The sequence below is a fragment of the Mustelus asterias genome, unplaced genomic scaffold (assembly GCF_964213995.1).
Source record: "Mustelus asterias unplaced genomic scaffold, sMusAst1.hap1.1 HAP1_SCAFFOLD_387, whole genome shotgun sequence".
NCBI classification, from domain to species: domain Eukaryota; kingdom Metazoa; phylum Chordata; class Chondrichthyes; order Carcharhiniformes; family Triakidae; genus Mustelus; species Mustelus asterias.
Genome location: NW_027590343.1, coordinates 147,073 through 162,594, shown reverse-complemented (window position 1 = coordinate 162,594; position 15,522 = coordinate 147,073). Strand labels below are relative to the sequence as shown.

General features: G+C 47.7%; 1 protein-coding gene across 1 annotated transcript in view; it reads left to right on the top strand.

Moving 5' to 3' along the window:
* Positions 1 to 15,522, top strand: part of LOC144486542 (uncharacterized) — a 175,423-nt gene that overhangs the window by 99,549 nt on the left and 60,352 nt on the right. The window contains exons 20-23 of the mRNA XM_078204592.1: positions 3,455 to 3,481; positions 10,491 to 10,517; positions 12,992 to 13,018; positions 15,144 to 15,170. Of these exons, the coding sequence (XP_078060718.1) occupies positions 3,455 to 3,481; positions 10,491 to 10,517; positions 12,992 to 13,018; positions 15,144 to 15,170 (108 nt within the window). The remainder of the gene's footprint in view (positions 1 to 3,454; positions 3,482 to 10,490; positions 10,518 to 12,991; positions 13,019 to 15,143; positions 15,171 to 15,522) is intronic.

The window sequence follows — 15,522 nt, the reverse complement described above, 5'->3', positions numbered from 1 at the left end:
AGCATCTCTCCACTTCTACCCTATCCAGCCCCTTCATTATCTTATAGGTCTCTATATTTACAGGTACAGACAATGTGAGTGGAGAGAGCGTTAAGCACAGGTTAAAGAGATGTGTATCATCTCCAGACAGGACAGTTAGTGAGATTTTGCAAGCCCAGGCAAGTCATGGGGGTTACAGATAGTGTGACATGAACCCAAGATCCCGGTTTAGGCCGTCCTCATGTGTGTGGAACTTGGCTATCAGTTTCTGCTCAGCGACTCTGCGCTGTCGTGTGTCGTGAAGGCCGCCTTGGAGAACGCTTACCTGAAGATCAGAGGCTGAATGCCCATGACCGCTGAAGTGCTCCCCCACAGGAAGATAACACTCCTGCCTGGTGATTGTCGAGCGGTGTTCATTCATCCGTTGTCGTAGCGTCTGCATGGTTTCCCCAATGTACCATGCCTCGGGACATCCTTTCCTGCAGCGTATCAGGTAGACAACGTTGGCCGAGTTGCAAGAGTAGGTACCGTGTACCTGGTGGATGGTGTTCTCACGTGAGATGATGGCATCCGTGTCGATGATCCGGCACGTCTTGCAGAGGTTGCTGTGTTTTGTGGTGTCATGGCCACTGTTCTCCTGAAGGCTGGGTAGTTTGCTGCGGACAATGGTCTGTTTGAGGTGGTGCGGTTGTTTGAAGGCAAGAAGTGGGGGGTGTGGGGATGGCCTTGGCGAGATGTTCGTCTTCATCGATGACATGTTGAAGGCTCCGGAGGAGATGCCGTAGCTTCTCTGCTCAATCCAGATAAGTGTGAGGTCATGCATTTTGGAAGATCCATGTCGGAATTATACAGTAAATGGTAGAACCCTTCGGAGTATTGACAGGGCAGAGAGATCTGGGTGTACATGTCCACCGATCACTGAAAGTGGCAAGTCAGGTGGATCAGGTAGTCAAGAGGCACACGACAATACTTGCCTTCATCGGTTGGGGCATTGAGTATAAAAATTGACAGGTCATGCTGCAGCTTTATAGAACTTTATTTAGGCCTCATTTAGAATATTGTGTACAATTCTGGTCACCACACTACCAGAAGGATGTGGCGGCTTTGGAGAGGGTACAGAAAAGGGTTAACCAGGATGTTGCCTGGCTTGGAGGGTTTGAGCTGTGAGGAGAGGTTGGATAAGAACATAAGAACATAAGAAATAGGAGCAGGAGTAGGCCATCTAGCCCCTCGAGCCTGCCCCGCCATTCAATAAGATCATGGCTGATCTGACGTGGATCAGTTCCACTTACCCGCCTGATCCCCATAACCCTTAATTCCCTTACCGATCAGGAATCCATCCATCCGCGCTTTAAACATATTCAGCGAGGTAGCCTCCACCACCTCAGTGGGCAGAGAATTCCAGAGATTCACCACCCTCTGGGAGAAGAAGTTCCTCCTCAACTCTGTCTTAAACCGACCCCCCTTTATTTTGAGGCTGTGTCCTCTAGTTTTAACTTCCTTACTAAGTGGAAAGAATCTCTCCGCCTCCACCCTATCCAGCCCCCGCATTATCTTATAAGTCTCCATAAGATCCCCCCTTATCCTTCTAAACTCCAACGAGTACAAACCCAATCTCCTCAGCCTCTCCTCATAATCCAAACCCCTCATCTCCGGTATCAACCTGGTGAACCTTCTCTGCACTCCCTCCAATGCCAATATATCCTTCCTCATATAAGGGGACCAATACTGCACACAGTATTCCAGCTGCGGCCTCACCAATGCCCTGTACAAGTGCATCAAGACATCCCTGCTTTTATATTCTATGCCCTTCGCAATATAGGCCAACATCCCATTTGCCTTCTTGATCACCTGTTGTACCTGCAGACTGGGCTTTTGCGTCTCATGCACAAGGACCCCCAGGTCCCTTTGCACGGTAGCATGTTTTAATTTGTTTCCATTGAGATAGTAATCCCATTTGTTATTATTTCCTCCAAAGTGTATAACCTCGCATTTCTCAACGTTATACTCCATTTGCCATATCCTCGCCCACTCACTCAGCCTGTCCAAATCTCTCTGCAGATCTTCTCCGTCCTCCACACGATTCACTTTTCCACTTATCTTTGTGTCGTCTGCAAACTTCGTTACCCTACACTCCGTCCCCTCCTCCAGATCATCTATATAAATGGTAAACAGTTGCGGCCCGAGTACCGATCCCTGCGGCACGCCACTAGTTACCTTCCTCCAACCGGAAAAACACCCATTTATTCCGACTCTTTGCTTCCTGTCGGATAGCCAGTCCCCAATCCACTTTAACACACTACCCCCAACTCCGTGTGCCCTAATCTTCTTCAGCAGCCTTTTATGGGGCACCTTATCAAACGCCTTTTGGAAATCCAAAAACACCGCATCCACCGGTTCTCCTCCATCAACCGCCCTAGTCACATCTTCATAAAAATCCAACATGTTCGTCAAGCACGACTTTCCCCTCATGAATCCATGCTGCGTCTGATTGATCGAACCATTTCTATCCAGATGCCCTGCTATCTCTTCTTTAATAATGGATTCCAGCATTTTCCCTACTACAGACGTTAAGCTGACCGGCCTATAGTTACCCGCCTTTTGTCTCCTTCCTTTTTTAAACAGCGGCGTAACATTAGCCGTTTTCCAATCAACCGGCACTACCCCAGAATGCAACGAGTTTTGATAAATAATCACTAACGCATCCACTATTACCTCTGACATTTCTTTCAATACCCTGGGATGCATTCCATCCGGACCCGGGGACTTATCCACCTTCAGTCCCATTAGTCTACCCAGCACTGCCTCTCTGGTAACATTAATTGTATTAAGTATTTCTCCTGCTGCCAACCCTCTATCGTTAATATTTGGCAAACTATTTGTGTCCTCCACCGTGAAGACCGACACAAAAAACTTGGTTTGTTCTCACTGGAACGACGGAGGTTGAGGGGCGACCTGATAGAGGTTTACAAGATTATGAGGGGCATGGGACAGAGTGGATAGTCAGAAGCTTTGTCCGAGGGTAGAAAAGTCAAGTACTAGGGGACAAAGGTTTAAGGTGCGTGGGGAAAAGTTTGGAGGAGATGTGCGGGGCAAGTTTCTTTACACCGAGGGTGGTGAATGTCTGGAACCCGGGGAGGAGGTGGGAGCAGGTACAATTGCGGCATTTAAGGGGCTAGACAAATAGGATGGGAATGGGAGGATACGGACTCCGTAAGTGCGTACGGTTTTAGTTTAGGCAGGCATCATGGTTGGTGCAGGCTTGGAGGGTCGAAGGGCCTGTCCCTGAGCTGCTCTTTGTCCCTTCCCCCCAAATGACTTTTCGAAACATCGTGTGTTACCCAAAACGCCTCCTTGCGATAACCCACTGGTAGTCCAACGTTACGAATTTCTCCCCAATTTGCATCTGCCTGAATATGTCAAGATCTTTCCATCCCTGTTCTCAACCAACTTTCTCCACGTTTTCTGTCCACAGGGGACCATTACAGCGATGAATCGAAAGGTAAAGATTTACAATATTTGCAGGTAACATTGTTAAGCACCTGCCCCACACATTGACGCCACTAATGACAGGGACACACAGCAACATTTGGAGCAGAGATAGTCCACCGCAGGGCAGAGGGCTCACTCGCTTCATCTGATTTTTCACCGCGTTGGCAAATTAAGGGATGGCGTGTTATAGAAATCGGGCTGATTTCCACAGAGACATAGACTGCCATAGAACAAAAATAGGCCCTTCGCTCCATCGTGTCTGTGCCGGCCCCTCAAGAACCTATCCGTCCTAATCCTATTTCTCAACCCTTGCTCCGTCGCCTTTCATTGCTGTGGTGTTTCAAGTGCTCATCCATACACTTTTTAATTGTTGTCAGAGTTGCCGCCTCTATCACCCTTTCAGGCAGCGGGCTCCAGATTCCCACCACCCCTCTCCGGTAAACAAGTTTCTCCTCAACTCCCCTCTCATTCCCCTTTCCCCTGACATGCCTCTGATGAGGGGATAAGTTTCTTCCTATCCATCCTGTCCAACTCCCTCTTAATTTTGTACACATCGATCAGATTCCCCTCCCCCCTCAGCCTTCTCTGCTCAAAGAACAAAGAAAATTACAGCACAGGAACAGGCCCTTCGGCCCTCCAAGCCTGCACCGACCATGCTGCCCGACTGAACTAAAGCCCCCTACCCTTCCGGGGACCATATCCCTCTATTCCCATCCCATTCATGTATTTGTCAAGACGCCCCTTAAAAGTCACTACCGTATCCGCTTCCACTACCTCCCCCGGCAGCGAGTTCCAGGCACCCACCACCCTCTGTGTAAAAAATCTGCCTCGTACATCTCCTTTAAACCTTGCCCCTCGTTCCTTAAACCTATACCCCCGAGTAATTGACTCTTCCACCCTGGGAAAAAGCTTCTGACTATCCACTCTGTCCTTGCCCCTCATAAGCTTGTAGGCTTCTATCAGGTCACCCCTCAACGTCCGTCATTCCAGTGAGAACAAACCAAGTTTGTCCAACCTCTCCTCATAGCTAATGCCCTCCATACCAGGCAACATACTGGTAAATCTTTTCTGTACTCTCTCCAAAGCCTCCACATCCTCCTGGTAGTGTGGCGACCAGAATTGAACACTATATTCCAAGGGCGGCCTAAAGATCTATAAAGCTGCAACAAGACTTGCCAATTTTTAAACTCAATGCCCCGGCCGATGAAGGCAAGCATGCCGTATGCCTTCTTGACTACCTTCTCCACCTGCGTTGCCACTTTCAGTGACCTGTGTACCTGTACACCCAGATCCCTCTGCCTATCAATACTCTTAAGGGTTCTGCCATTTACTGTATATTTCCTATCTGTATTAGACCTTCCAAAATGCATTACCTCACATATGTCCGGATTAAACTCCATCTGCCATCTCTCCGCCCAAGTCTCCAACTGATCTACATCCTGCTGTATCCTCTGATGGTCCTCATCGCTATCCGCAAATCCACCAACCTTTGTGTCGTCCGCAAACTTACTAATCAATCCAGTTACGACACCAAGGTTGGTGGAATTGTGGATAACAATGTGGACCGTCAGAGGATACAGCAGGATATAGATCAGTTGGAGACTTGGGCGGAGAGATGGCAGATGGAGTTTAATCTGGACAAATGTGAGGTAATGCATTTTGGAAGGTCTAATACAGATAGGAAATATACAGTAAATGGCAGAACCCTTCAGAGTATTGATAGGCAGAGGGATCTGGGTGTACAGGTACACAGGTCACTGAAAGTGGCAATGCAGGTGGAGAAGGTAGTCAAGAAGGCATACGGCATGCTTGCCTTCATCGGCCGGGGCATTGAGTTTAAAAATTGGCAAGCCATGCTGACGCTTTACAGAACCTTAGTTAGGCCGCGCTTGGAATATAGTGTTCAATTCTGGTCGCCACACTACCAGAAGGATGTGGAGGCTTTGGAGAGGGTACAGAAAAGATTGACCAGGATGTTGCCTGGTATGGAGGGCATTAGCTATGAGGAGAGGTTGGAGAAACTTGGTTTGTTCTCACTGGAGCGACGAAGGTTGAGGGGAAACCTGATAGAAGTCTACAAGATTATGAGAGGCATGGACAGAATGGATCGTCAGAAGCTTTTTCCCCAGGGTGGAAGAGTCAATTACTAGGGGGCACAGGTTTAAGGTGCGAGGGGCAAGGTTTAAAGGAGATGTACGAGGCAATTATTTTACACAGAGGGTGGTGGGTGCCTGGAACTCGCTGCCGGGGGAGTTAGTGGAAGCGGATATGATCGTGACTTTGAAGGGGCGAGTGGACAAATACATGAATAGGATGGGAATAGAGGGATGTGGTCCCCGGAAGGGTAGGGGGTTTTAGTTCAGTCGGGCAGCATGGTCGGTGCAGGCTTGGAGGGCCGAAGGGCCTGTTCCTTTGCTGTAATTTTCTTTGTTCTTTGTTAAACACAATACAGCATATATCAATGCCCACTTAATACATGAATCCAGCCTCCTGGGTTGGAAATCCCTCGTGAAGAAACTCAGAAGAGGTTGTAGTCCAATCTGTTTCCCAAAACACAGCTTCTTGAAGGCCGGATAGCAAAAACCGTCTCCTTCAACGAACTGACACGAGTTTCAGAACCAAACTAAGAGAAGCACCGGGAGAGAGAGAGACTGCTTCTTAGCTTGTTGCTGAAACTGCTTCCAACACACTCCCCAAAATAAAACTGAACGCCTAAAGGAAGAAAGTCCTGACTGCCACAATGAAACAGAAAAACCTACCACCTGACTGCCACAGCTGAGGCGCTTGCCTGAAGGACATCGCTTGAGCTCTAAGCTGCATGATTGAAGAGAAGCGTTCTTGAAGCTACACTGACATGGCAAATGTATCTGCCCACCAAAGGGAAGAGGGCATATCCATTTAGTTTTCTGACTTTCTGATACCTTACTCAATTAATGGTAGGGCGTTGGGGAGAGTTACAGAACAAAGAGATCGAGGGGTGCATGTTCATAGCTCCTTGAAAGTGGACTCACAGGTGGACAGAGTGGTGAAGAAGGCATTCGGCATGCTTGGTTTCATCGGTCAGAACATTGAATACAGGAGTTGGAATGTCTTGTTGAAGTTGTACAAGACATTGATTTGATTTATTATTGTACATACAGGGAAAAGTATTGTTTCTTGCGCGCTACACAGACAAAGCATACCGTTCATAGAGAAGGAAAGGAGAGAGTGCAGAATGTAGTCGAACAGTCTTAACTCGTGTGTAAAGAAAGATCAACTTAATGCAAGGTAGGCCCATTCAAAAGTCTGACAGCAGCAGGGAAGAAACTGTTCTTGAGTCGGTTGGTATGTGGCCTCAGACTTTGGAATCTTTATCCCGAAGGAAGAAGGTGGAAGAGAGAATGTCCAAGGAGGGGGGGTCCTTAATTATGCTGAATGCTTTGCCGAGGCAGCGGGAAGTGTAGACAGAGTCAATGGATGGGAGGTTGGTTTGCGTGATGGATTGGGCTACATTCACAACCTTTTGTAGTTCCTTGCGGTCTTGGGCAGAGCAGGAGCCCAGACCAAGCTGTGATACAACCAGAAAGAATGCTTTCTATGGTGCATCTGTAAAAGTTGGTGAGAGTCGTAGCGGACATGCCAAATTTCCTTAGTCTTCTGAGAAAGTAGAGGCATTGGTAAGGCCACACTTGGAATACTGTGTACAGTTCTGGTCACCCTATTATAGAAAGGATATTATTAAACTAGAAAGAGTGCAGAAAAGATTTACCAGGATGCTACCGGGACTTGATGGATTGAGTTATAAGGAGAGGCTGAATAGACTGGGACTTTTTTCTCTGGAGTGTAGGAGGCTGAGGGGTGAACTTATAGAGGTCTATAAAATAATGAGGGGCATAGATCAGCTAGATAGTCAACATCTTTTCCCAAAGATAGGGGAGTCTAAAACTAGAGGGCATCGGTTTAAAGTGAGAGGGAAGAGGTACAAAAGTGTCCAGAGGGGCAATTGTTTTACTCAGAGGGTGGTGAGTGTCTGGAACAAGCTGCCAAAGGTAGAAGTAGAGGCAGGTACAATTTTGTCTTTTAAAAAGCGTTTAGACAGTTACATGGGTAAGACGGGTAAAGAGGGATATGGGCCAAATGTGGGCGATTGGGACGAGCCTCGGGGCTTAAAAAAAAAGGGCGGCATGGACAAGTTGGGCTGAATGGCCTGTTTCCATGCTGTAAACCTCAATGACTCTATGACATCTGGAGTATTGCATACAGTATTGGTCTCCTTAGCTAAGGAAAGATATAGATGCAATCGGAACAGTGTAGAGAAGGTTTACCAGACTGATACCAGGATTGGTCAGGTTGTCTTCAGAAAGGTTAGAAACATAGAAACCCTACAGTGCAGAAGGAGGCCATTCGGCCCATCGAGTCTGCACCGACCACAATCCCACCCAGGCCCTACCCCCACATATTTTACCCGCTAATCCCTCTAACCTACGCATCCCAGGACTCTAAGGGACAATTTTTAACCTGGCCAATCAACCTAACCCGCACATCTTTGGACTGTGGGAGGAAACCGGAGCACCCGGAGGAAACCCACGCAGACACGAGGAGAATGTGCAAACTCCACACAGACAGTGACCCGAGCCGGGAATCGAACCCGGGACCCTGGAGCTGTGAAGCAGCAGTGCTAACCACTGTGCTACCGTGCCGTTAGAGAGAGACGAAATTGTATCCACCAGCATGCAGACACAAATGGGAGTAAATGGACACTATGAAGGATGATCCTTACTTGAGAAAGGATATACTGGCACTGGAGGGGGTGCAGAGGAGATTCACTGGGTTGATGCTGGAGTTGAGAGGGTTGGCATATGATGACAGACTGAGTAGACTGGGGCTGTACTCATTGGAATTCAGAAGAATGAGGGGAGATCTTATAGAAACATATAAGGTTATGAAGGGAATAGATAAGATAGAAGCAGGGAGGTTGTTTCCACTGGCGGGTGAAACCAGAACTAGGGGGTATGTCCTCAAAATAAGGGGAAGCAGATTTAGGAATGGGTTGAGGAGGAACTTGTTCACCCAAAGGTTTGGGAATCTAAAGAATTCCCTGCCCAGTTGAGGCTACCTCGGTGAATGTTTTTAAGGCAAGGAGAGAGAGATTTTTGAACAGTAAAGAAATTAAGGGTTACGGTGAGCGGGCGGGTAAGTGGAGCTGAGTCCACGAAAAGATCAGCCATGATCTTTGTTGTACCCGTTTACTTACTCCAAGGTTTTACCCCGGTGCCCTTATTTGCAAGATAGACAAAAGACAAACACAAGTCAAGGTTCAACAACTTTATTAATAATAACCCCATCAACCCTTAAATTACCCACATAAAACAAGAGGATACCCCAGGTTCAAGTATACTACCCGTAAAGATGGCTTGGTTAAACTGCAGGCCCGACTCTCTGAGTCCCTCTGGTCTGTCGTCACGAAGGTGAGTCTCGATGGCAGCTTCTTCCTTCTCTGGTCAGTCTTCCGAATGTGATGCATTTTGGAAGGAATAATGTAGGGAGGAGTTATACAATAAATGGCAGAGTCATCAGGAGTATAGAAACACAGAGGGACCGAGGTGTGCAAGTCCACAAATCCTTGAAGGTGGCAACACAGGTGGAGAAGGTGGTGAAGAAGGCATATGGTATGCTTGCCTTTATAGGACGGGGGATAGAGTATAAAAGCTGGAGTCTGATGATGCAGCTGTATAGAACGCTGGTTAGGCCACATTTGGAGTACTGCGTCCAGTTCTGGTCGCCGCACTACCAGAAGGACGTGGAGGCATTGGAGAGAGTGCAGAGAAGGTTTACCAGGATGTTGCCTGGTATGGAGGGTCTTAGCTATGAGGAGAGATTGGGTAGACTGGGGTTGTTCTCCTTGGAAAGATGGAGAATGAGGGGAGATCTAATAGAGGTATACAAGATTATGAAGGGTATAGATAGGGTGAACAGTGGGAAGCTTTTTCCCAGGTCGGAGGTGACGATCACGAGGGGTCACGGGCTCAAGCTGAGAGGGGCGAAGTATAACTCAGACATCAGAGGGACGGTTTTTACACAGAGGGTGGTGGGGGCCTGGAATGCGCTGCCAAGTAGGGTGGTGGAGGCAGGCACGCTGACATCGTTTAAGACTTACCTGGATAGTCACATGAGCAGCCTGGGAATGGAGGGATACAAACGATTGGTCTAGTTGGACCAAGGAGCGGCACAGGCTTGGAGGGCCGAAGGGCCTGTTTCCTGTGCTGTACTGTTCTTTGTTCTTTGGTCACAACTGCCTCCCTCATCGAGTCTTCGCTGCAGTGTGCCTCTGAGTGCGTCCCTTTATCCCCAGCCTGCTTGCCTTTCCAGAAACGTCTCTGGCTTCCGGCCAATGAGGTCCCAGGAGGGGGTTCCAATACCCGGTGGGTTTCTTGATGTCTGCCTGACAGGACACCAGGGTCCGCCCCCCAGGTGTCCATCTCCATGTTGTTGAACTTGTTATCAGGTAAGGTATCTACAGGATCTCTTGGTGACAGAAAGTCTGGCCCGATCTGGGCTTCTAACAATAGACCGATGCATTTCAATGAGGTGCCCTGATCTCCTGCTAAGTCTCAAGTAGAGTGTAACGACCTTTAATGGGTGGTTGATGGGTCAGGCACAGACATGTTTGTGTATTTGTACAATTGGCCTGCCCGAGATTTGACTGTGTTTGATTTTAATATGCCCAATTCTTTAATTTAGGATATCCAATTTAACCAGCCTTAAAACTAGGCCCCGATTATATTACCACATCTTATTGAATGGTGGAGCAGGCTCGAGGGGCCAGATGGCCTACTCCTCCTCCTAGTTCTTATGTTCTTAATGAGGGAAGATTGTGGTTTACTGAGATATTAATAACGCAGCTTGAAATTCCACAGCGGGTGTTGGGAGAGTGAATGTTAGAAACAGGCAGAGCCAGCCTTAGTGTGCTGGGTTTAAAGTGTTCAATGGGCTTTTTATCCTTGTTCTCAAACACCTCTCTCCGTGTTTTCTATCCACAGGGGACAGTTATGGACATGACTCACACGGTAAGGATTTACAATCCTTTCAGAGTAAGAAGTCTCACAACACCAGATTAAAGTCCAACAGGTTTATTTGGTAGCACGAGCTTAGGTGGATTGGCCATGTTAAATTGCCCCTCAGTGTCCAAAGATGTGGAGGTTAGGTGGATTGGCCATGTTAAATTGCCCCTCAGTGTCCAAAGATGTGGAGGTTAGGTGGATTGGCCATGTTAAATTGCCCCTCAGTGTCCAAAGATGTGGAGGTTAGGTGGATTGGCCATGTTAAATTGCCCCTCAGTGTCCAAAGATGTGGAGGTTAGGTGGATTGGCCATGTTAAATTGCCCCTCAGTGTCCAAAGATGTGGAGGTTAGGTGGATTGGCCATGTTAAATTGCCCCTCAGTGTCCAAAGATGTGGAGGTTAGGTGTATTGGCCATGTTAAATTGCCCCTCAGTGTCCAAAGATGTGGAGGTTAGGTGTATTGGCCATGTTAAATTGCCCCTCAGTGTCCAAAGATGTGCAGGTTAGGTGGATTGGCCATGTTAAATTGCCCCTCAGTGTCCAAAGATGTGGAGGTTAGGTGTATTGGCCATGTTAAATTGCCCCTCAGTGTCCAAAGATGTGGAGGTTAGGTGTATTGGCCATGTTAAATTGCCCCTCAGTGTCCAAAGATGTGGAGGTTAGGTGTATTGGCCATGCTAAATTGTTCCTTATTGTCCAAAGGTGTGTAGGATAGATGGATTGGCCATGCTAAATTGCCTCTTTGTGTCCAAAGATGTGTGTCTCACCAGAAGCCAGAGGGTGGTTGTCCAGGGTTGTTTTTCAAACTAGAGGCCTGTGACCAGCGGTGTGCCTCAGGGATCAGTGCTGGGCCCACTGTTATTTGTCATTTATATTAATGATTTGGATGAGAATATAGGAGGCATGGTTAGTAAGTTTGCAGATGACACCAAGATTGGTGGCATGGTGGACAGTGAAGAAAGTTATCTCCGATTGCAACGGGATCTTGATCAATTGGGCCAGTGGGCTGACGAATGGCAGATGGAGTTTAATTTAGACAAATGCGAGGTGATGCATTTTGGTCGATTGATCCAGGGCAGGACTTACTCAGTTAATGGTAGGGCATTGGGGAGTGTTACAGAACAAATAGATCTTGGGGTACAGGTTCATAGCTCCTTGAAAGTGAAGTCACAGGTGGACAGAATGGTGAAGAAGGCATTCAGCAGGCTTGGTTTCATTGGTCAGAACATTGATGTGGAGATGCTAGCGTTGGACTGGGGTGAACACACTAAGAGTTTTAACAACACCAGGTTAAAGTCCAACAGGTTTATTTGGTAGCAAATACCATTAGCTTTCGGAGCGCTGCTCCTTCGTCACCCCGAAAGCTTATGGTATTTGCTACCAAATAAACCTGTTGGACTTTAACCTGGTGTTGTTAAAAATCTTAGCAGAACATTGAATACAGGAGTTGGGACGTCTTGTTGAAATTGTACAAGACATTGGTAAGGCCCCACTTGGAATACTGTGTACAGTTCTGGTCACCCTATTATAGAAAGGATAATGTTACACTAGAAAGAGTGCAGAAAAGATTTACTAGGATGCTACCGGGACTTGATGGTTTGACTTATAAGGTGAGGCTGGATAGACTGGGACTTTTTTCTCTGGAGCGTAGGAGGCTGAGGGGTGATCTTAGCGGACAATTTAGCATGACCAATCCACCTAATCCACACATCTTTGGACACTAAGGGACAATTTAGCATGGCCAATCCACCTAACCTGCACATCTTTGGACACTAAGGGACAATTTAACATGGCCAATCCACCTAATCCACACATCTTTGGACACTAAGGGACAATTTAGCATGGCCAATCCACCTAATCCACACATCTTTGGACACTAAGGGACAATTTAGCAAGGCCAATCCACCTAACCTACACATCTTTGGACACTAAGGGACAATTTAGCATGGCCAATCCACCTAATCCACACATCTTTGGACACTAAGGGACAATTTAGCAAGGCCAATCCACCTAACCTGCACATCTTTGGACACTAAGGGACAATTTAGCATGACCAATCCACCTAACCTACACATCTTCAAAGTGTGGGAGGAAACTGGAGCACCCGGAGGAAACCCACGCAGACACGTGGAGAACGTGTAAACTCCACACAGACAGTGACCCAAGCCGGGAATCGAACCCGGGTCCCTGGCGCTGTGAGGCAGCAGTGCTAACCACTGTGCTACCGTGCCAACCCCAAACATGCGAACACAAGAGAGAGAGAAACAGATGGGAGTGAATGGACACTTTGAAGGATGTGCCGGGTGGATATTTTTAATGAGGGAAGATTGGGGTTTACTGAGATATTAATAACGCAGCGGGTGTTGGGAGAGTGAATGTTAGAAACAGGCAGAGCCAGTCTTAGTGTGCTGGGTTTAAAGTGTTCAATGGGCTTTTTATCCTTATTCTCAAACACCTCTCTCCGTGTTTTCTATCCACAGGGGACGATTATGGACATGACTCACACGGTAAGGACTTACAATCCTTTCAGAGTAAGAAGTCTCACATCACCAGGTTAAAGTCCAACAGGTTTATTTGGTAGCACGAGCTTTCGGAGCGCTGCTCCTTCATCAGGTGAGTCTCAGTTTGCCCCTTAGTGTCCAAAGATGTGCAGGTTTAGGTGGATTGGCCATGCTAAATTGCCCCTTAGTGTCCAAAGATGTGCAGGTTAGGTGGATTGGCCATGCTAAATTGTCCCTTAGTGGCCAAAGATGTGCAGGTTAGGTGGATTGGCCGTGCTAAATTGTCCCTTAGTGTCCAAAGATGTGCAGGTTACGTGGATTGGCCATGCTAAATTGTCCCTTAGTGTCCAAAGATGTGCAGGTTAGCTGGATTGGCCATGCTAAATTGTCCCTTAGTGTCTAAAGATTTGTAGGTTCGGAGGATTGGCCATGCTAAATTGCCCCTTAGTGTCCAATCATGTGCAGGTTCGGTGGATTGGCCATGCTAAATTGTCCCTTAGTGTCCAAAGATGTGTAGGTTTGGTGGATTGGCCATGTCAAATTGCCCCTTAGTGTCCAAAGATGTGTAGGTTTGGTGGATTGGCCATGCTAAATTGCCCACCCAGGCCCTATCCCCACAACCCCACACATTGACCCCGCTAATCCCTCTAACCTACACATCCTGGGACTCTAAAGGGCATTTTAGCATGGCCAATCCGCCTTACTTACACATCTTTGGACACTAAGGGACACGTTAGCATGGCCAATCCACCTAACCCGCACATCTTTTGACACTAAGGGGCAATTTAGCATGGCCAATCCACCTAACCTACACATCTTTGGACACTAAGGGGCCATTTAGCATGGCCAATCCACCTGACCGACACAATTTGGACACTCGGGGACAATTGATCATGGCCAAACGACCCAACCTGCACATCCTTGAACACGAACAGGCAATTTAACATGGCCAATCAACCTAACCTACACATCTTTGGACACTCGGGGACAAATTAGCATGGTCAATCCACTTAACCCACACATCCTTTGACACTAAGGAGCAATTGAGCATGGCCAATCCACCTAACCCACACATCTTTGGACATTGAGGGACAATTTAGCATGGCCAATCCACCTAACCTGCACATCTTTGGACACTGAGGGGCAATTTAGCATGGCCAATCCACCTAACCTACACATCTTTGGACACTAAGGGGCAATTTAGCATGGCCAATCCACCTAACCTACACATCTTTGGACACTAAGGGGCAATTTAGCATGGCCAATCCACCTAACCTACACATCTTTGGACACTAAGGGGCAATTTAGCTTGGCTAATCCACCCAACCTGCACATCTTTGGAGTGTTGGTGGAAACCGGAGCACCCGAAGGAAACCCAGGCAGACACGGGGAGAACGTGCGAACTGCGCACAGGCAGTGACCCGAGCCACGAACGATCCCAGCTCTCTGTAGCTGTGAGGCAGCAGCGTTCCCCACTGTGCCACTGTGCTGCTCCGAGTGCGTCCACAGGTATTCACACACTCAGAATGACAAGTCCTTCAATAAGTTTATTATTTATTTCATTGCATTTATTTATTTGTGTCACAAGTAGGCTGACATTAACACTGCAATGAAGTTACTGGGAAAATCCCTTAGTCGCCACACTCCGGCGCCTGTTCGGGTAACACTGAGGGAGAATTTAGCACAGCCAATGCACCCTAACCAGCACGTCTTTTGGTCTGTGGGAGGAAACCGGAGCACCCGGAGGAAACCCACGCAGACACGGGGAGAACGTGCAGACTCCGCACAGACAGTGACCCGAGCCGGGAATCGAACCTGGGTCCCTGGCGCTGTGAGGCAGCAGTGCTAACCACTGTGCTACCGTGCCGCCCCCAAACATGCGAACACAAGAGAGAGAGAAACAGATGGGAGTGAATGGACACTTTGAAGGATGGGCTGGGTGGATATTTCTAACGAGGGAAGATTGTGGTTTACTGAGATATTAATAACGCAGCTTGAAATTCCTCAGCGGGTGTTGGGAGAGTGAATGTTAGAAACAGGCAGAGCCAGCCTTAGTGTGCTGGGTTTAAAGTGTTCAATGGGCTTTTTATCCTTGTTCTCAAACACCTCTCTCCGTGTTTTCAATCCACAGGGCACGATTATGGACATGACTCACACGGTAAGGATTTACAATCCTTTCAGAATAATAAGTCTCGTAACACCAGGTTTAAGTCCAACAGGTTTATTCGGTAGCACGAGCTTTCGGAGCGCTGCTCCTTCATCAGGTGAGTCTCAGTTTGCCCCTTAGTGTCCAAAGATGTGCGGGTTAGGTGGATTGGCCATGCTAAATTGTCCCTTAGTGTCCAAAGATGTGTAGGTTAGGTGGATTGGCCATGCTAAATTGTCCCCTTAGTGTTCAAAGATGTGTAGGTTAGGTGGATTGGCCATGCTAAATTGTCCCCTTAGTGTTCAAAGATGTGTAGGTTAGGTGGATTGGCCATGCTAAATTGTCCCCTTAGTGTTCAAAGATG